Source organism: Theobroma umbraticum, unplaced genomic scaffold, assembly GCF_002168275.2.
Source record: "Theobroma umbraticum cultivar Fairchild unplaced genomic scaffold, ASM216827v3 scaffold_30.0, whole genome shotgun sequence".
Lineage (NCBI taxonomy): Eukaryota > Viridiplantae > Streptophyta > Magnoliopsida > Malvales > Malvaceae > Theobroma > Theobroma umbraticum.
In genome coordinates this window covers 7,090,301-7,112,826 of record NW_018397254.1, presented here as the reverse complement: position 1 = coordinate 7,112,826, position 22,526 = coordinate 7,090,301, and the positions used below count along the sequence as shown (strand labels likewise).

The window sequence follows — 22,526 nt, the reverse complement described above, 5'->3', positions numbered from 1 at the left end:
GATCTGCTTACAGCTTTTCACGTGAAACAATTCATGACAGCCGTCCGATCATCATCTAACCAATCAAGTCGGAGATCATCGATTACTGTGTGTGCCCCCACGTGTACAGCTACTCCCCGGTATTTAAAGTTCTGATCTGTGTTTTACGTTTCATCAGGATGATGCTCAGTATCTGCAGTCCTGGTTATCGTGATCTGTGAAGTATGAGATAATTTGTCTTTCGGCAGACTCGAGAACGCACGCGCTTTCCGACCTTTTAACGCAAGGTGGGCCAATGGCTGCACTGCAGTTAGTACTGAGAACACTTTCTTGTCCTTTTTCTTTTAACCTATTGTAAATCCATTTAAAAATAAAAATAAAAATTATTTTAATACACGAGTATTTTGCACATTTTAAGTAATTGGTTACACTATTCTTTTTTAAATCTTAATTTTGAAAATCTATTTACTATAAAATAAATTAGAATATTTGCTGTTACAATGATCTACTGCCGTGGGAAGTGGGGATTTCATTATCAACTTGGAAGAGAAATAGTGAAATTTGGAAAACAAGAAAGCAGAAGTGAAAGTGAAAGTGAAAGTGCCATCGTTTTTGGTCAAGAGAAAACAAAGAAAGAGGAAAGGTAAAGTGGAAGTTAGAAACGTAGTTTGGCACCGAGGCATCCTGTTTCTTCTCCATTTGTCCTCAAAAAACAGCGAAAACTGGACCAACAAAACAAACAAGGAAACAACATAGCCCCAGAACGGCTGAAGAAATCAAAAGAAAAACAAAGAAAGAAAAAAGTCCGCCACGTCATCCCCTTTCGCACATTTCTTCTACTACTGGATTTTTTTGTTTTTTTTCCACTTGGAAAGCGAGCATAACACGAAAATCCTCCCCCCGGCTCTTCCCCGTACCCTCCCTGCAACCGTTATAGCGTTGCATTTTTTGAAGAAAATATATTTGAATTTTGTTCTACGACGGTTGACCTAATTTCAATTCCCATACAAAAGAAGACGGCGGAACAGAAAAAAGCTTCCGTAAGTCTGAACTCAAACAGATACCTGAGGGAGAAACAGAAAAGGAGCGAATCAAAATGGGAAATTCCTTTGGGTGCTCAGCTTCAGGGGAGAGATTAGTGTCTGCTGCGAGAGATGGGGATTTGGTGGAAGCCAAGATGCTTTTGGATTGCAATCCTTGTCTTGCTAAATATTCCACTTTTGGTGGCCTTAACTCTCCTCTTCATTTCGCCGCTGCCAAAGGCCACAATGAGGTTTCATTTTTTTATTTTTCGCGTTATAATTTTTTACCTTTTGTTTCCCTTTAGCTTATACAATGTCTTGTGGTTGATTTTTTTTTTATTATGTTCTGATTTCCTGTTTTATTTATTTGGTGGGTTTTCGGTAGATTGTTGCTTTATTGCTTGAGAATGGAGCTGATGTTAATTCCAGGAATTACTGTGGCCAGGTAACAGATTTTATCATTTTCTTATCTGGGTTTTGTTCACTCGAAATGTTGCTGATTTTTTTTTAAAAAAAAAAGAATTTGAGGATTAATGTTTGGAAGATAGTTTTATTTTTGCAGATCTTTTGCTGTGGGTTTAGTTCTGCTTTAGAGTTCCTATGTAGATTTGAAATTTTAGAAAATTTAGTATTTAATTGTATGAATTTGGCATTTGGAACCGAAATGGAGCTTTCGGACATATTTTGAAAGAAAATTCTTCTGGTCGGCAAGCTTCCTAGAGAATCTACCATATTGGTTTAGAGAGCTCGTTTAACATGATTTAGATTCCAAATCTGATTCTGTGGAAGCCCAAAGCCAGAGTCAAAGAATCTGGACTTGAACTTCTGCTCTTTGCTAAGCAACAAGTGGAACTGATCTGCAGTATTCCTAACTTTTAAGTTTTTCTTTATGTTTGAATTTGAAAGACGGCATTGATGCAAGCGTGTAGATATGGGCACTGGGAAGTTGTGCAGACCCTTCTGCTTTTCAGATGCAATGTGAGTTTCATTTTTTTTTAACTTTTATAGTTACTCGAAAAGTATTCCTCAATGATTGTTTAGTTTTAACTGGGTTGGATGCTACTCCTCATGAGAGCTTCATTTGCTTTTTGATGAAATTTCCTTTTCCTAATTTTGTTTTAAATTTAAAGGAAACTTTTTCCAATGTTTGTTGATTAGTTGATAACCAATGTTATTTTACTTCCTTATAGGTTACAAGAGCAGATTATCTAAGTGGGAGAACTGCTCTACATTTTGCTGCTGTAAATGGACATGTAAGATGCATAAGACTAGTTGTAGCTGATTTTGTTCCTAGTGCTCCTTTTGAAGCTATAAACACCCAAATAGAAGGTGAAAGAGGGGATGGTTCTGGTGTGAGGAACAAAAATGATCAGAGGTGTGTGGTTTTATTATTTCACTGAATCACCCTCCTGCTGGCACTGATTTGAATTTAAATGGAGAATTAGGTTCAGGGTTCTTTGCATGTTCCTTTCTGTAATATTTTAAAATCAATTAGTCCGAAAGAAGTTCTTTTACAGAAAAAATGCAGTTTTGAGTTGTGCAAACAATAGATTCTCAAAACAAACATATTTCTCTGAGTAATCTCAATTGCTATGGAATTACTCAACCTTTGATGCCTGCCAAAAGTTCTCGGAACTGTTGTCATTATGCTAATTATGTAAGTTATTACTATGCAGCGCACTGTCAAAGTTTGTAAATAAGGCAGCTGATGGTGGGATTACTGCTCTTCATATGGCTGCATTAAATGGGTATTTTGATTGTGTACAGCTTTTGTTAGACCTTCACGCCAATGTCTCCACTGTCACATTTCATTATGGAGCATCAATGGATTTGATAGGTATGGTTTTCATTTTAGTTTTTCCATGGATGGTTGCTTTGTGATTTATACTTCTGGGGGATATGAATACTGTGTTTTTTATTTTGGCAGGAGCTGGAAGCACTCCTTTGCATTATGCTGCTTGTGGGGGAAATTTGAAGTGCTGTCAGGCAAGACTTATAGATATTGTTTTCGGACCCATCTGTAATTTCTCTTGAATTAGATATTATGTTATTCTTTTTTCTGCAGATCCTTCTTGCAAGAGGAGCCAGTCGAGTGACTTTGAATTGCAATGGGTAAACTATCCATTGATCTTATTCCGTTCTTGTTTCTTTGGTCTTTCGTGTGGTTGCTATTTCAGTTCTGAACGTATCATGGCTAACAGAATTATCTGTATTTTCTTAGGTGGCTGCCACTTGATGTTGCCAGGATGTGGGGTCGTCATTGGCTTGAGCCCTTGCTGGCACCTAATTCTGACACAACCATACCTAGATTTCCTTTTTCCAACTACTTGTCCTTGCCTCTTTTGAGTGTACTTAACATAGCAAGGTAATCCTGTAAATATTATGGTCTACAATCTAGGTAGGCTGAGATTGCTAGTTTTCAATCACTACTGAACAGTTGTTATTGCACAATGTTGCTTTAAAAAATAAAGGTTATTCATGATAATTTGATTTCTGTCAAACTCGAATGGAGAGCTTGGTCAGTGTTTGATATAAGGTGATTCGATATACTTTAATCTTTTGTTATAAAACATTCTTCTATGATGGAGAGATTTATCATGAGAAAAAAATATGAGAGAAATTTAACAAGCTTCTTGTTTAATCAATATGCGGTTAGCAGGGCTGGAGCAATTCAATTTCTTTGTTGCTGTGCAATGTTTCTCCTTGCAAGAGTTACTATTTCTTAAATTTCTAACTTTTAGGTGATTGAAACTGGTTATCATTTATAGATGGGTTAAGAGTAATCATCTTGTTTTGAGGCACAGGTTTCTTTCATGTTGCACATCAAAATTCGGTGTCTTGTGTGTCACGTCAAGATCATTATTATATGTAAAGCTTGGTGCCAGATAATTCAACACCCTGAGAATGTGACTGTTTAAGTACATACAATAATTGGATGCAATAGGCTTGTCAATGTGCTAAAAGTTTTTGTGGTACATAGCTCAATTTTGACAATTGTTAGCAGAGAATGTGGGTTGCAGTCCTCAACAACCTCCTCAGATGATGCTGACACTTGTGCAGTCTGCCTTGAAAGAGCGTGTAGTGTTGCTGCTGAAGGTATGTCTTCAACTTGATTTTTCAAAATTTTGTTTTGTATTCTCTTTACCTTTTTTCTTGAAAGAAATGCTGGTAGAAAGTAGCTTACTGCGTTGATCACTATTTTCATAAATTTATGACTGTTGTCCTTATTGATTTTACCATCTTTTTTGGTGACTATATGAACATGATCACCCTAGTCTTCCAGTTGGGGCTTTGGAAGACAAGGCAGGCAATACAGATTAGATTTAGAAGTTTTATAATATGGCATAGCAAGAAAAACTTAGATTTGTTGTTGATGTTGTCATCAAGTTATGAGGGAAGCCGGTGAATATGTCCATATCGTTTATCCTGTGCTAGAGCTTTACTAATCAAACAAGAATATATGTTCTGGACTCTAGAATATTAAAATCTGGGACTTTGTATAGGGTGGCCTAGAGTGGGCCAGATGTACTAGCTGTTCGTGAGTGGCTGTTGTTTATTCTTTTCTTTTTTCCTAATGTGTGCAACACGAAACCTGACATTACTAAATTTAAAGTTAAAATCATATATTTTGTTGCAAAAGGAACTTTGATTTTAACTCAGAATCAAAATATATTATTAGTATTTACTTTTGTAACCAGACAGGCCTTTTACCTTTTGTTTCTATTAGTAAAATGCAATTAGCAAACTCAAAAGGAGCCTAAATCGATAAAAATATCAAATATTAGCCTGCAACTCTCTCTATTATCAATTTCACTGTTATGTTTTCTGTTCTTATGATTAAACTGCTGTATTTATCCATATACTAAACATCAAATTTTAAGGACTCTCAAGGTATTGATCGGTAATTGTTTTACTTGTTTCAACTTGTCAATTCATTTATCTTTCAGGATGTGGGCATGAGCTATGCGTAAGGTGTGCACTCTATCTTTGCTCAGCAAGCCACATTCCTTCCAATATGGTGGCACCACCTGGGTCTATTCCATGCCCACTCTGTAGACATGGCATTCTTTCCTTTGCCAAATTGCCCAGTTCCCCAGCAAAAGAAATTAAGCTACATCTGTCCCTTGGCCTTTGCACCCCATGCATGCTTCATCCTCGTGATGCAGATTGCCTATCACCAGCTTCAGAGATCCGAAAGAATCGTGTTGCATCAGTTTCTTCAGATCTGTTCTGTCCCGTAACCTGTAGTCCATTCCCTTCTGTTGCCATCCCTTTGTGCACCTGCAATGATGGTCCTTGCCCGTCTTTTGAACCTCGAGAGACAGAAACACAAGATGAATCACCAAGACGGTCACAAGCTACATCAGTTGACCAGGATAAAATTGAAGGGCCACGACTGGAGAGAACAACCTGTTCAAGCATGTTTTGGGGCAGAAGGAGCTGCAGTAGAGAGCATCAATGCAATTCAGAAATAAATGCTTGACTGGTTTCATCCGTGGTTGTTCCATACTGAAATTTTTTACAAAGGAGCTTCAGTCTTAGGTTCCATTGTGGGACAACAGCAAGTCTGCGATGTGGAAAAATTTTTACAATTCCTGTTACAATGCTTATATTTTGTCCCACATTAAGCTGTGTATGATGATTTACATTGCTTTCCTTCAAAGGTGTTACCCAGGCCTTTTTTAACATTTCAATTAGTGAATCTAATCTCTAGTCATTTGTAGATTATGAAATGAGTCAATTTTTACGAAACAGAGAGTGCACTATTCTAGTATTCTGTGTTGGAAGATTTGTCAAAGAAATGGCAGTGGACTTTATTCTCCAAAATCCACTGCTTCATCCACCAAAAATTTGCAATCTCGTCGCCAAGATTTCGAACTTTCTAGTTGAATGGATTCATGAGCAAGTAAACTGGGTCCTCTGTAACTGTTCCTGCTTTTGAATTATCCTCCCCTCTGCTCCATTAACAATTTAACATGACTCAGCCATCCACCGTCCAAACTTCGAAGCCTACACGTAATTAAAAGCAATATAATCTTCTAAACTTGACATTTTTTGAACACTTATCTATGTTATAGGAATTCTTTCATTAATCAAACTGTTGAGTAATTAAAGTCAAATTATATTAATATTAAGTGATTGATATGTACATGTATTCTAGAATTTCTCAGTCCTCCAATGAATACAAATGGCAGTAGCAATGGTATAGGATGGGGATGGCCTTAGAAAAAAGAGAGTAGTATTCGATAAAGAAGGCCCTAACCCCATCCTAGTTTCTGTTATTTCCATGACGGATCGATTGGTTTGGGGACCTCATGATCATTTTAGTAGAGACTTTTATAGCTTGCCACGTACCCACCAGAAGGCATGTATTTCTCTGATACTATGGACATCCCAATCAAATCAGACAACTCTTTAATGAACTTTAAAAAGAGATGGGGTCCACGGTCAACCGAAACCTAGTTCTTACATAAGAGAACAGCCTCCCTCAGCTAGCAGTGGCTCACACATAACAGTACAAGATTACAAAAGTAAAATAACACGACAGAGAAAACTGAAAACACAAACATACGTGTCAAACCCTAAATCCAGGAGAGATAAATGTTGAATGTTGACAGTAGCATTTCTTTCCTTTTTTTTTTTTTGCCCTTTTGGAAGCAGAGGAAACGAGCTTTCGATGTGTATGAACTACGGTGAGAGAGCTGCAAAAGTTATCTTCTTCTTGCAGCAGTTTCTCTCTGGGCATTGAAGAACACGGCAGCCACTGGGAGTCCCAAACCGTTCTCTTGTGAGAAGCTCCTGGTGTTGAAGTAATCCCTCGAAGTTGGTGGCCTCACTGTTTGCCTTCCTCTCTGTTTGAACAGTATGAACACGTATCTGTGGATGCCCACTGTTGGCTTTGGAGTCTCGTAGCTAACAACTTCCCTCCCTGTTGGCGTTAAAGTCGATTGAGTGCTGCGTTCTCTTTTCTTTATAGGATATAAATGAATCACAAAAAGGTTAAAGTTGAAATTGCGCTTTTGGAAACTCACCAAAAGAAGCATCGGTAGTACCGGGAATGTCGGTAACCATCCTGGAAGATATGTTGGTTTACAGTTTAGATTGTGGACTAAATATATATTGAAGAAATTGTATCGTTAAGATAGAAGCTATGTAGTACAGTGATATTGATACTGATACTGATACAGATACAAACCAGTGCAAATGTTCCCGCAAGTACGGATCACTAGGGCTTGGAGCATCAGGATCTGTCAGGATCTTTCAAAGGTAGGAAAGAGAAGCAGAGAAAAAGAAATTTTGCAAGAGTGAGACTTGGTACTAATATTAATATATATTAACGTGGCATGCCGTACAATGTAAGGTTGTGATGGAACTTACTAATGTGTAAGCAGCTCTCATGTCCTCACCGCCAATCTCAACCCGAGGTCTAGCAGCAACGACAGCAGGCATGAGCTCATGGCCGTTGGCAACTTGTTTGTTGGAGTTGTAAGTTACTGTCATTTTGACACTTGGGGAGAAATTGTCCACCACCTCTCCTATAACTCTCCCAATAGTAAGTGGCTCGGGGACTCTTGACATGGTGAAGACAAATTAATGCAACAGTTAAAGATCGAGAGAAAGAGAAGGAAAGAGAAAGAGAGAGATATCTATGCTTTGTAGCTGCTTTGATGCAATGGGTTTGGGAGCATATGAGAGCTTTTATAGATAGAAGAGAGGGGGGAGCTTGGGTTTGAAGCTCATGGATTCGAAAATGCTTCAGCATACCATAAGAAATAAAGATGTCTATTTCCGGAAAGGACATGTGTGACAAGCTTTTTATAATCGTCTCTTTTGTACAAAAAATTATGAAGGGAGAAGCCCCTGGAGAGATGGGATTGCTTCATAGAGATCCCCTCGCAAAAGCTTAAAAAGCTTAATTCATAACATATATATCTCTGTACTGGAATCTAACACGTCTTTGGCTTAGTGGGTTCATAAGAATGAAGAATACAACTTTTCCAACTTTAATATAATATCTTGGACAAATGGGAATTCAGCTTTTAAGGTGCTTCACTCCTTACGTATTTCTCTTATTAGAAAGCACCAACAAAAAAAAAACAGTCTTATCAGCCAGCTTAAAACATGTAGCTAATTCAATGGAGGCAAAGAGTAATTGGACTCCGTCATCTCATTTGGCAAAATGGTGTATGTGATCACGTTTAAAGCACATTTTTGGATCCCTTCATTTGCTCTGGTTTTCTTAACATAAACCCAAGTCCTTTTCGTCTAATTAAATCATGTGGTTATGACTGATAGATAAAAAGTAGTTTCTTATTGGAAGCTTTGGAGCTGTATCTAACTTTCGAAGTTGTGGTCATTAGATAGTCAGAGTTTAACATATCATTTTGAGCCAATATTTTTTAATAACCTTGATATAATTTCCATAGCTGACTTTTGTGAGAGAAAGCTTTCAACTTGGTCATAATTTCATTCATTAAATTTTATTTTATAAGAAGTATTCATGACCTTTTTGATTAAATGCATTGATCAACATAATCCTTACGTACGTAATTCCCACTGAAACAATTCAATGGAATTCCCCACAGTAGCACTGCTTAAGGGTGTCTTGTCATTTCAAGTTGAAAAATGAAACCATTTGCTGGACTTAATTAATTGCTTCCATATTAGGTATCTGCATTATGATATAAATTTGCTATGTTTGGAAAACCCATATTAAAAACATTGATCTTTCCGTCAAATTAAATAAAGAAGAAAAGTTTGATCTAAACCATCCAATTATCATTTATCACCCTGCAGATACTTAATCAGAAAATATATATACGCTCTTCGTCAATTTGCTCATGTTTTCCAAATGGGTAATTTTCGAGAGTCCAAGAGTGGGTACAAGTAGGTGGGAAGCAAAATAATTAACAAGGATGCTCAGGAGAAACTCTTTTGGTTCTGGGGCCTTTCAAAGAAGGACTGATCAGCTGACCATGGCTTGACATAAAAGTTTCCAAGTACGTGCAAGTACAACAATCATACTTTGGTTTTGTTAGTTTGAAAGTAGAGTAAACCACAAGAACTAAGACAGATTATAACTAGTTGAACCATTTGCTGAACTTAACATATAAAATAATAAAGATTTAAACTATAATTAAACGTTGATAAATTTTATTTATTAGTTTCAGAGCAGATCAATAATGAACTAGTAATATTTCTTGCTTTCACAATATTGCAACAACATGTCACTTCTCCCTCAAACTCAAAGTCACAGGCCACAGCACTTACCAACTTTTTGAAAGTTCCATGGAATATAGAGGTTTATATCTTTATTCCTTTCGAAATTAACGAATAGCGTTTAGAGATAAGAAAAGGGTGTTTAATGTGTTCAGAAAAGGAGGAAAACGAAGAAGTCCAGCTGTACGTGGGGAATCAATGGCAGCCAACGCGCTAAAAGTCTTCTGCTTTCCTCATCCAATAGTTAACTTTCCTTAGATATTTGGAAAATGGGGAGTGGGGTCTAACCCTCACTTCATCTTCCTTTCCGTTCATTACAAATACGAGACGTGCGTTTATAAGATCTCGACGCATTTAAAGTTAACAAGGGCTTCAATGAACCTAGAGTTGGACCAAAGGAATTCGGAGGAGCAGTCATTTATCTGATGGTCTATTGCGAGAATAAACCTCTCTAAATCTGACACGTATTTGGATTTCAAAGAATAATTTTTGTTCAATCGATCCTACAAAGTTTTCGCTTCCCATATTCTTTGACTGACATAACTTGCTTCCCCAACGATCAGCATAAATTCAGGCAAAAATCTGCTTTTTTGGCTGTCTCTGCATTGGACACGTAGGTCTCCACCCGCACCCTCAGAAGCTCCATGTTTTAGTCAAATTAGCCACGTGTTCTCGCATACTGCTGGAGCCTGAGAGCAGAGCAGGCAGCTGGAACTGCTGGCTTCTACGCACAGCAGCCTTGGAAGTTGCAAGTGAAAGTTTAAGCTGGAAACTGAACATATATCCTGGCAAAGCGTTTTTCTCGTACTACCATACCTCGGCTCTTCGTACGTTATGGTTCACGAAAGAATCCTAGTTTTCCTTGTCTCTCTTTTCAGATGCCACTGGATCAAATATATATATGATCCAAATTTTAATCAAGTTGCTCTCTCATTTTCGCTTTTCCTGACTGATTTAATTATTGTTAATTGTTACTGGCTGATGCCAAGTATAAATCAATTTCTGATGGTGCTGGCACCCTTTTGCTTTCAATCAGTTCTGCAAACTTTCTATCAGAAACGGCCACCTGAGTTAGTTAAGGTTCACCATACCGTATGTACAGAAGCAGGTTGCTAAACGAAAATTAGTACTCTATAACTTGTAGAGCTGATGCAGAAGATCCAAAAGCTGCGAAGAAAATTGCCTACTGAATCTCGGGTTGGATGGCAGAATGAAAAGCGTAGAGCTTAGACGGTTGCAAATTGATCAAATGCTACTCTTTACGTATGTGACAGCATTCTTCAATACATACGCATAATAGCATAGTATTGGAGTTGTAGTAGTAAATTAAATATTACTCAAGGAGCAACTCTTGGGCCAATTTAGACCTATCCCCTTACCAGATTGGACCATGCCCGCTAATAGTATACAGAGAGTATATCTTCTTACATAACATCAAGAATCAATAGGGGCACACTTAGCCCATCAACTGACCTGGATTGAGCTTAATTCATTGGTCTTTGGAATTGGGCCTCAACTCTATAAATGTTCAACCCTAAACTCAATCCCGTATTTTGCATGGGCCCTTGTACAGAAAACATGTCTCGCTTGGGAGATGGCTGAGTTGCTTCAGGCCTCGCTGGGCCTGACCTGAGCAACCTCAACAGATCAGGCGATCAGTGTAGGAGGCAGGCTCAGACCATCAGTACGAATGTGTACTTTGAAATTATTCAAACAATCCAGGTATGCAAATATTGATCATCACAGGAAAGATAGAAGTAGTTAATTAAAATTTCTTCTACAGTTCTATAGGCACGGCCAAGAGAAACTAATCTGTCAAGACTCTGAAAAGATATACTGTAGATTCTGGGTGAATTCTATCAATCAAAAAACCTTTTGCTGCACCTCAACACTTATTGAAAGACCATTAATTGGATGTCTTGAGCTCAGCATTTAACCATAATGGAAATGCCGTCAGCTGAGTGGAAACCAATAAGGGAGGCGAAGCACTGTGAACATGGATAACCTTCCAACATATTCCTTTGCAGTCTCAAAATGATAACAATGACAAAGATTCACCTGACAAATTCCTTTCCAACATATTTTTAAAATGAATCAAGCACTTCTTGCAAAACCTGCGTAGCTTGCTTGAATCTAATGGTGCCAAGGGCAAAGTTGAACAAAACAAATGTAGGTAAATTTGTCATCTTTTCCATATATTGTTTAATGTGAATCGAACTGTGCCAAAATTCAACTGGTAAAAGTTCTTGCATATAAAGAAATAACACTAATTTTGAGGTTAGCATGCACTAGGGCATTAGTTATGTATGGTGATGAACTAAGTTTTTGCAGCTTTGGTAGCTGGCTCGAAACTTAATTTGGACAGGTAGCCCCCAAACCTGCCGACTCTCTTGTATTATCATATACATTCATTTCATATGACTAATCTGATTTAACTTCAACTGTTGCCAAGAATCAATACATATTGCTTTGCTTTTACTTGTCCATTTATTGCATGCTCTTTTGGGGAAAAAAAAGAAAAGAAAAAAGGAAGGGAGAATTTTGGTTGAATGGCAATACAGTTCGATCCTAAAAAATGCATTGGGTAGCTATCTTTTGACCTGCTATATTGAATGGCATTTATTACTTAACCATGCCAACTAATTACTCTATGTATTATATGGTTCGACCATTTTGCTTGTTGATTTAGATTGGAGTCAATGGTAAGTATATTCTGGATCCTTTTCTTTCTAAAGTGTCATGTGATCACAATGCCTATATACTTTCAATAGGAAGGAGCATCGATGAAGCGGCCTAATTACTGATTTGACTCTGGGTGGGAAGGGAAAGTGCCACCAACTCATCCAAATTTTCATTGGATCCGGACATACACAATAATAAACATTAAACAATCTAGTAGGAAAACATTTTTTTATTATATATAAAAATGATAAAACATACTGCATTTAAAAAGGGTAAATTTAGAAGGTGGAGTGATGAAATTGAAGGATGAAGATAGGTCCTCAACGTGTCACCATCCCACAAACTATGACCACATAAATTCAGTCTCTACTCTAACCCAACAACCTTTTACTTGAAACAGCAGTTGGGAAAAATACGAAGCATCTTATGGAATTTGGCACAGTGAAAATGATCTAATTCTTCTAACCATAGACAATATTCCGCCACTAATATAATATTAACGGATTAGCTTTTAGACTAAAATCTATTACTACTAGTCTACTACTATGTCATAGCATATGATTTAATGATTAGCTAGACATGTATATAAAAATAAACCGGTAAAAAAGACAAGGTAGAATTAAACATGGAGTGATCATTTTACATTTTATTCTAAACAAGTTTAGTTGACCCGAAATTGCATCATTAATAAAGAGGTGGGGGGCGAGGAAATGACGATTTATTCCTTCTTTTTAAGGCGCAGAGTCGTGGGGCGAAACCGACAAATACAGACAGCAGTTTAAGCAACAATAATAATCATAGAGACAAGCTCACCAAAGTCCTGGATCCATCAATCCATCATCATCTTCAAAGAGAAACCCCAGAACAAGCAGAAGAATCTCTCTGCCAGTTCACCCGTATACCTGTTGCAGCTAAAGCGTACAAATCCTGGAAAGAGTGAGCAGCCAGTTGCAATAACTAGTTCAGTTGCCGTAGCCAAGCAAAGTCATGTCATAGTCCATTTCAATCTTCCAATTCTGGACATTTATTTATACTAAAAGAGAGAAAAAGAAGAAAAGGAAAAGATAGTGCTCACGTACTCACAAATAGCAAACAAATCGCTTTAAATCTTCCGACTTTTATTGCTAGCTCAAGGCGTGCACGCATCAAATTTCAAGTGACCCTCTTTGCTATGCCAATCCAACACTCTTTTCAGTTAATGCTTTGTTTGGATTTTTAAGAAAAAGGTTTAGCCAACCCAGCTGAAAAACTGACGCATGCAATTCATGGGGATTGACTCGATATCTTATGCTAAAACTGACACATGACCTCCCATTCAAGAAATTCTCGGTCGCGATGCACTTGTCTTAAATTATGTTTTCCAAGAATAAGAACAAAAATTGATGCTACTACTAGGAGTTTTTCTTCTTTTGGAAAAAAGTGTTTGCGAAAATTGGGTGTTGGCACACAGATGAAACCCCTAAGTTTAACACAGAAAGAATCTAATCTCATCCGTTTCAATCTTTACAATTGCATAAATTAAAATGGCGAAGAAATCTGTTGAAGAAAAGACAAGGACGAGTATTATTCTAGCCTGCCTAGCTAGTAGCACATGGTATGCTGATGTATATCTGCAGTTCTGATTTCAGCACTGAGAAGTAATCATGGTACCATCAAAATGTAGAATCTGCTCCCATGTGTTGAAACAAGAGCTAATCCCTAGTGCCCCAGTGGCACAAATGCAAGTCAGTTTCTCCCAGTTTCAGAAAAAGCAATAAGGAATATGAGCCAATAATTTCAGGACTTTGCAGCTTTCAATATGTATTTAAAAGTAGGTTTAGCTTCATCATTATCTCTCTTTTAGAATTCTCAACGCTGCTTACTTAGGTTTAATCAAACATTTTGGCTCTCATTATAGTAGTCTACAGTCAGAATCCACCAAGGAAAAAGCAATTTCTTTTTAGTATTTTAATTCCACGTTTTGTTGATCAATCTGGAACACATATTCATTGTCTCTATCGCCTGAAGCTACTTAATAGAATCCATCATATTAAAGTTATGGAATCCTGCCGTCCAATTCGCTTTTTTACTTTTACTATTACGGTATTTTACAGGAAGAAACGACTGCAGTTAGGACCATAATTGTCTCTACGTACTAGCTTACTGCTGTTCTTTTGTTTTACACTTGTTGAGCTTGATGGAAACTGTGTCTTCTTGAGTTTCTTTATCCGAAATAGAATAAATAATCTACAGATAAGGAATCTAACACCGGAAGGTTTTGAAGCCAATGGGAAGAAACCCTGTATCCCCTTTCCGTAATGAATTTTGAATACAAAACTTTCGAGGTAATTGGATGTTAAGAAACAAAAGCAGAATCATTCTTACAGAATTTAAAAGTGAATGTTATAAGAAAAGAAACAACATAAATGAAGCTTTTAATCAGCACTAAAACTTTATGAATTAGAAATAATCTTAAAGAAAACCTTAATTAGATTTAGTCAGTGATTCATAGGACTATGAATTGAGTTCTTTATTCGTAAGACATAAAAGAGTAGTACTTAGTCAGAAACATGCTTCTTTGGCCTGCATAGTGCATGCTTAACTTATGAAGAGGTTCTAGCAGTGAACTAACACTATGCAGAGGAAAGCCCGGATAATAGGATGCCATTGTCTTTGCCTAAAAGTTTTGCGCTCTTTTGGTCATTGGGTAAGAGCTAAAAGAAAGAAACTCCAAGAAAGAATCAATGCAATTTTGCAGGTGCAACAGTACATCCAAATTCCATTCTGGGTTTGCTTCCTGTGAAGGGACAGCTCACCCTCAGTTTCTCTTTGTGAGTCTCTAGTCTCATCGTATCTCTTTCCTTACGAACAAGTCATAACAGGTAGTCAAATTCCCGAAACACCCCTACAACACAATTCCTCCTTAGGGGTCTTTGTCTGCATGAGATAGCCCCTTCTTTGCAGATGCCAACCAACAGCATGCTGTAAATGCCATCAAGGAAAGAACAACCAAATCCCACTATTGTCCCTTTCAGGGGGCAATCTCGTCCATCGGTATAATGCTTCTGGACCCAAATCAGCATCTTGGACTGACTGACCCTAAAGGACTGTTGTAGGGGTCCATAATATTAAGGGACCACTCTCCCTCTCCCTCTCCCCCTCCCCTCTCAAGTCTCATCTAGATGCTGCGTCTGCATCAGAACAACAAAAGCGGGATTCATAGTTGTTATACTACACTAGAAAATTTTGAAATACTATCGAATAAAGTAAAAACTTTGCACATTACCTATACTTATAGCATGTCATTTTGATTTCTCTTTGCATTTTAATGTGATTTCCTATCTGCCAATTAATTGAATCACTGGTTTTCTTGTTCCCAGTGCATGCACCTCAGTCTTGAGTTTAGTCCAGTTGTCCGCTTTTTTTGTTTTTCGTTTTTAACCTTTTAGGGGTTGAGATTAGGTAAAAAGCCGTTTTCTTCTTTATTATCCCCTTCTGACTATATCTCAAGGTGAAGGACACACATAATTCATGTTTAGAAACCTTTATTCAAAGTACATTTCAACCTTTTCACCTCATTTCTATTTTCTACCATTTTCCAGAGTTAAAATAATATCCCAAATCTTTGAGGATCAAATGGCAGAAAACCGTAGAGTACGGCTACAATGCTCTAATTTAGGATAATTTGGTTACCAAATGAGCCTTCATATTTAAATACCAACCATGATTCATTAAAAGAGCTCTTAATGGTTTCTTTCCTTCCCTTTTCTATTAAAAAATGTAGCTCTTAATGATTTACACACTCTTCCTCCTTGTAAGAGTATAGGAAATTTTGGTATTATTGTGAGGTCGAATGAAGAGGACAATATAATTGTCATTTCTTAACTCTAACCCCAGATTCTCCTAACAACCCACGAAAATAAACAAGAGTGTCTTTTATCTTTTGCTTATGAAACCACAATCATCCATAGTGTGGCAAATTTATCAAAGAAAAAGCAGCAGAACAGTAGAAAACAGGAAACACAGAAAGAAAAAAGGCCAAAAAAAAAAAAAAGAAGACAGAAAATGGAAGAGACAGGAGCCGGATTCTCTGAAGTAGGGGCCCTTTATAGGTCTTTTCTTTGATTTACATTAAACAAATCAAAGATTTTTAGTCCAATATATAATATAATTAAACCAGAGATAACAGTAATACTACTATGTTGCCTGTGGTTTCTTTGTAAAAAACGAACAATTAGAAAAAAAAAAAAGCAAAAGAAAACGGAATTGAGAATTGCCGTTACAAAAGCTCAAGTCACGTGAGCTACGTTGGCCATGGTCTCTGACACACGACTTCTTTCCTCTTTAGCAAAACCCTTCACTCTCCTGCGCATGGCGCCTTGCCAAGCTTTCATTTCTTTTCCCATTCTCTGTTCTATTAATATCCCTCTCTTTCTCTTATAAACCTTGATATTTGAAGTCTTTGTTATTTTATCCACCAGACAGTGTAAATATCGTTTTATGTTGGGAAGTCCTCTGCTTCTTTTGCCATGGAGTTTAAGCTTTTGTTGCAGTTCCTCTGTTTTTCCCACTTGTTGTTGTTGCTATCTGGCGCCATTAGAGAAAAAGAAGAGCGAAACCCAGATAGGGAAGTTCTCGTTTCCTTCAGAACAGGGCTTCAAAACCGTCATCTTCTTTCTTCATGGAACCAAAAAATCCATTACTGCAAATGGGATGGTGTGACGTGCCAACTCGGTCGAGTCACCACGCTTGCTCTTCCATCTCGGTCCTTGAAAGGTTCTCTCTCTCCGTCTCTTTCCTCCCTCTCAAGCCTCACCCTTCTGGACTTGTCTGCCAACTTTCTCTTTGGACAAATACCAACTGAGTTGGCTGAGTTGACTCTGCTCGAGACACTAAAACTCGGGTCCAATTTTTTCACCGGAAAAATCCCTCCCGAGCTCGGCAGCCTGAAAGCTCTTCGTACGCTAGACCTTTCCACCAATGCACTGAGTGGCACACTACCGAGTCAACTGGGACAGTTGACTCAGCTACAGTTCTTGGACCTGGGTAACAATTTCATTTCAGGTTCTCTCCCTTCAACCCTCTTCAGAAACCTACAATCCTTAACCTCTCTAGATATCTCAAACAATTCGTTCTCTGGTAATATCCCACCGGGAATTGGTGAACTTAAAAACCTGACCGCTCTTTACATTGGCATTAATCAATTTGCTGGGCGGTTACCACCTGAAATTGGTAAACTTTCACTGCTTGAGAACTTTTTCTCACCCTCCTGCTCGATAGCAGGGCCTTTACCTGAAGAACTATCCAATCTAAAATCACTCAGCAAGCTTGACCTTTCTTATAACCCATTGAAATGTTCCATTCCAAAATCTATAGGAAAGTTACAGAATTTGAGTATATTGAATCTTGTTTACTCTGAGCTCAATGGTTCAGTGCCAGCAGAGCTTGGAAACTGTCAGAATTTGAAGATGTTGATGCTGTCTTTCAATTCGTTATCCGGGTCCTTGCCGGAGGAACTTTCAAACTTGCCTATGCTAACGTTTTCTGCTGAAAAGAATCAGCTCTCTGGGCCATTGCCGCCGTGGCTTAGGCAATGGAACCAGGTCGAGTCCTTGCTGCTTTCAAGCAATCGCTTTTCAGGTAATATCCCACCTCAGATTGGGAATTGTTCAATGCTGAAGCACCTTAGTTTGAGCAATAACATGTTATCGGGTTGGATACCAAGAGAGTTATGCAATGCAGAATCACTTTTAGAGATTGATCTTGATGGTAATAACCTTTCGGGTACCATTGAAAATGTGTTTGTGAAGTGTAGAAATCTTACTCAGTTGGTTTTGGTTAATAATCACATCAATGGTTCGATACCGGAGTATCTTTCAGAGCTTCCATTGATGGTTATTGACCTGGACTCCAACAATTTCACTGGTCGCATACCTGTGAGTTTATGGAGCTCATCAAATTTGATGGAGTTTTCTGCTGGAAATAACATGTTAGAAGGTTCTCTGCCTGTTGAAATTGGTAATGCAGTCATCTTGGAGACGCTTGTTCTTAGTAATAATCATTTGACGGGCAGCATACCTAAGGAGATAGGCAATCTGACAGCTCTTTCTGTGCTTAACTTGAACTCGAATTTCTTTCAAGGGCATATACCAGTTGAAATAGGAGACTGCACGGCACTGACCACATTGGATCTTGGAAACAACAATTTCAGTGGATCAATCCCGGTGGAACTTGCGGACTTGGATCAGCTGCAATGCCTGGTTCTTTCTCACAATAATCTATCAGGTTCAATCCCTTCGAAGCCATCTTCATATTTCCGTCAGGCTAATATGCCGGATTTGAGCTTTGTTCAGCATCATGGAGTATTTGATTTGTCAAACAATAGATTGACTGGTCCAATACCTGAAGAATTGGGAAACTGTGTGGTGGTTGTGGATCTTCTTCTCAACAACAACATGCTTACTGGCAAGATTCCAGGGTCACTTTCTTGTTTGACAAATCTTACAACTTTGGATTTGTCTGGAAATTTGCTAACAGGTTCAATTCCTGTAGAATTTGGTGACTCCCTCAAGCTTCAGGGCTTGTATTTGGGGAATAACCAGCTTACAGGAACCATCCCTGGAAGCTTGGGTCAAGTCGGTAGTTTGGTAAAGCTAAATTTGACTGGCAATAAGTTATCTGGTGTAGTTCCTGCTAGTTTTGGGAACTTGAAAGAGCTAACTCACTTGGATTTAAGCCATAATGAGCTTGCTGGTGAGCTACCTTCGTCATTGTCCCAGATGCTTAACCTGGTGGGGATTTATGTTCAGCAGAATAGGCTCTCTGGTACGTTGGATAATCTTTTCCCCATTTCCCTGGCTTGGAAGATTGAAGACATGAATTTTAGTAATAACATTTTTGATGGAAACTTGCCACAATCTTTGGGCAATCTGTCCTACTTGACATACTTAGATCTTCATGGGAATAAGTTTGCTGGTGAGATTCCTTCAGAAATTGGTAATTTGATGCAACTGGAGTATTTTGATGCATCTGGAAACAGGTTATCTGGACATATTCCAGAGAACATATGCGGCCTGTTTGGTCTATTCTACTTGAATCTGGCAGAAAACCGGTTGCAAGGACCTGTGCCCAGAAACGGTATTTGCCAAAACCTGTCAAGAATTTTTCTTGCTGGGAACAATGATCTGTGTGGGAGAATTATGGGTTTGGAGTGCCAGATCAGAAGTTTTGACAGATCCTTTTTGTTAAATGCTTGGGGCCTTGCTGGGGTTGTAGCTGGAAGTGTGTTTATCATTTTTGCTTCAGCCTATGCACTACGGAGGTGGATTACTAGAAGCAATCAGCAGAGTGATCCGGAAGAAATTGAGGAAAGCAAGCTAAGTAGCTTCATTGACCAAAATCTCTACTTCTTAAGTAGTAGCAGGTCAAAGGAGCCTTTGAGCATCAATATAGCCATGTTCGAGCAGCCACTTCTGAAATTGACATTGGCTGACATTCTCGAGGGCACCAACCATTTCTGCAAAACAAACATCATTGGAGATGGAGGCTTTGGAACAGTTTACAAAGCTACGTTGCCTAGTGGAAAGACTGTTGCAGTTAAGAAGCTAAGCCAGGCTAAAACACAGGGCCACCGAGAATTCATAGCTGAAATGGAAACCTTGGGCAAGGTGAAGCACCAAAATCTGGTTCCACTGCTTGGCTACTGTTCTTTGGGTGAGGAGAAGCTCCTTGTATACGAATACATGGTTAATGGAAGTTTGGATCTTTGGCTAAGAAATCGCACTGGGGCTCTTGATGCCCTTGACTGGTCCAAACGCTTCAAAATTGCGATGGGTGCTGCACGGGGACTAGCTTTTCTTCACCATGGTTTCATTCCTCATATTATCCATAGAGATATCAAAGCCAGCAATATCTTACTCAGTGAAGACTTTGAAGCGAAAGTCGCTGACTTTGGGCTGGCAAGACTGATTAGTGCTTGTGAAACTCATGTTAGTACTGATATTGCTGGGACTTTTGGTTACATTCCACCAGAATACGGGCAGAGTGGTAGGTCTACTACAAAGGGTGATGTTTATAGTTTTGGTGTAATTCTGCTGGAATTGGTGACAGGGAAAGAGCCAACAGGCCCTGATTTTAAAGAGATTGAAGGAGGGAACTTAGTTGGGTGGGCGTCTAAGAAGATCAAAAAGGGTCAGGCTGCCGATGTTTTAGATGCAATGGTTCTGAATGCGGATTCAAAGCAGATGATGCTTCAAGTGCTGAGTATTGCTGCAGTTTGCCTGTCTGATAATCCTGCTAACAGACCTACCATGCTTCACGTGTTGAAGCTCCTTAAAGGGGTCAAGGATGAGTAACTGCCTTTGTGGGAGGAGGTTTTTGGTTTTTTTGGAAAGGCTTGTGCTAGGAAGTTTGAACAGGTTTCCTCTTGTAATAATCTTGTAAAATACTTACAAAGAAGCTAAAATCTCTATGGTGTAATATTTTCAGTTGCTAATCTAATATATTTAGCTTTGACTCTTCTCGATTGCTATATCTGATAATTAATCACGTCTGCCTTTTCTTTAAATCAACAGCCTAGCACCAAAGGACTTAGGTATATCTTGGAATCTAAGCAGAAATTCAATTATGATTCAGATCTTGAAAAAATCTTAAGACTCCTACTCGGATCAATTTTTGTTCATTTTCAAAAACTCTTTAGTGTAATGTCATTTGGGCTTTAAAGAGACCACGTATCTTTCTTTCTGGATAATAATAAAAAAAATCAGCACTAGTGGAGAAAGGTAATGGTAGGATATATCTACATTGCTCAGAGCTACCAATTACTAAAGATAAAATAAGGACTGGAATAAAGTTGCTGTATGAAGCAATTGTTAACAAACCAGACAAAAAATTACACAAGAATAGAAATTGTTTTGATGAAAGGTACATTTTATTTATATAAGACAGTCATATTTATACACAAAAATGGTAGTTACATGCATAATACTTGTCAAGACATGGATTTAAGTGCTAAGGCATGGATTACAAGTCTTAAGCAAGTTTAAAAACAGTTTAACACGTAATAACTGGAAGTAATTGCATGTCTTAATTCATTAATAAGCAAAGTAGACCTATAAAGACACCGAGCCATGCAAGCATTATTCTCAACACCCTTCCTTAATGCTTGCATTCTTCACCATAAGCATTTCTTGATTATGTTCAAACTTAGCCCTGGAGAGAGGCTTAGTAAGAATGTCAGCAGCTTGATCATCAGATGAGAAATATTGTACGAGAATTTCACTTTTCTTTTATGTGTCCCTCAAAGCATGATATTTTACATGAATGTATTTAGTTCTCCCATGAAAGACTAGATTTTGAACTATTGATATTGCAGATTTGTTGTCAACAAACACCTTGGTAGGATTCGTCAATAGCATTCCATGATCAAGTAGAATTTTTCTTAACCATATCCCTTGATGTGTAGCTACAGCAGCTGCTACGTACTCTACTTTTGTTGAGAATTGTGCCATTAATTCTTGCTTGTGTGAATTCCATGAAAACACTCCATTCTCAAGAGTAAATACATATCCATAGGTACTTTTGGCATCATCATTATCAGAAAATCCCACAAGCTCAAAATCCTTTTGGCTACTATAAGATGTGATTGACATGGCTGTTGCATGAATCATGACAAGTAATTGACGACGAACATAAGTTTTGGTTTAGTTGAACATATATAGAGAAGGTAGCCTATTAGACTTGTATATTCACTTGGATGGTAGACCTTGTTACTTGTGTCAATTGACAGTTTCTCATTTGCATTAAGAGGAGTTTCAGTTGTCTTGCAATTACTCATGTTGAATCATTTCAACATTTCTATTGTGTAGTTCTGTTCAGTCAGGTGAATATTGCTCCTTGTTTATGACACTTCAAGTCTCAGAAAGTAATCAGACCCAAATCTAACATGTTAGATTCTTTTTCCATTGATGCCTTAAGTTTAGCCATACCATTTGTGTTTGCACCTATTATCAAGAAATCATTGATATATAATGATACAATTAAAGAGCTGGTAGTTACTCCTTCCATCACATATAATGTGGCCTCATTCAAGCTTTTGCAAAACCCTTAATTTTGCAAGTACGAGTCAATCCTACTATACCATGCACGCGGTGCTTGCTTCAACCTATATTAGGCTTTATGCAACATATACACTTTATCTTTATCAACTTCCACTTTAAGTCCCATGGGTTGTTCCACATATTTCTTCATTCAGTCTGCCATTTAAAAATGCAAACTTAACATCCAATGAAAGACTTTTCAACCATGAGCTGTTGACAATGCCAATAAAAGTCGGATAGTATCCAATCTTGCTACAGGAGCAAAAATATCAAAATAAACTACTCTTGACATTTGAGAAAAACATTTTACAATGAGTCTCGATTTGCATTTATTCAGAGAACCATTTGCATTCATCTTCTTCTTAAAGATCCATTTCACGTTGATCACTTGTTTGTGTTTTGATCGATCAACAAGAGTCCAAGTCTTGTTTTTCTTAATCATTGCAATTTCTTTTCTCATAATTGATCTCCTTTCCTTCTGAAGTGCAACTTTATCAATTGAGGCAGGTTCAACTATTGCAACTTGACATTTGTTATATATGTCTTC

General features: G+C 38.0%; 3 protein-coding genes across 3 annotated transcripts; 2 read left to right on the top strand and 1 right to left on the bottom strand.

The window, feature by feature from the left end:
- The first annotated feature begins 565 nt into the window (after positions 1-565).
- On the top strand, positions 566-5,753 carry LOC110420315 (E3 ubiquitin-protein ligase XBAT33). Its single transcript, XM_021433587.2, is given in 11 exon segments — positions 566-1,252; positions 1,387-1,446; positions 1,908-1,979; positions 2,192-2,376; positions 2,678-2,838; positions 2,929-2,987; positions 3,067-3,113; positions 3,223-3,366; positions 4,006-4,097; positions 4,949-5,400; positions 5,402-5,753. Coding segments are annotated over 11 exon segments (1,524 nt in total). The 5' UTR covers positions 566-1,075; the 3' UTR covers positions 5,477-5,753.
- Positions 5,754-6,146: 393 nt separating this feature from the next.
- On the bottom strand, positions 6,147-7,652 carry BFT (PEBP (phosphatidylethanolamine-binding protein) family protein). Its single transcript, XM_021430982.1, has 4 exons — positions 7,380-7,652; positions 7,198-7,259; positions 7,034-7,074; positions 6,147-6,930 (listed from the first exon to the last, which is right to left on the bottom strand). The coding sequence occupies exons 1-4, from the start codon at positions 7,578-7,580 to the stop codon at positions 6,713-6,715; spliced, it is 522 nt and encodes a 173-aa protein (XP_021286657.1). The 5' UTR covers positions 7,581-7,652; the 3' UTR covers positions 6,147-6,712.
- Positions 7,653-16,215: 8,563 nt separating this feature from the next.
- Positions 16,216-20,398, top strand: EMS1 (Leucine-rich repeat transmembrane protein kinase). The gene has a single exon (XM_021430971.2). The coding sequence runs from the start codon at positions 16,412-16,414 to the stop codon at positions 20,234-20,236; it is 3,825 nt and encodes a 1,274-aa protein (XP_021286646.1). The 5' UTR covers positions 16,216-16,411; the 3' UTR covers positions 20,237-20,398.
- The last annotated feature ends 2,128 nt before the right edge of the window (positions 20,399-22,526 follow it).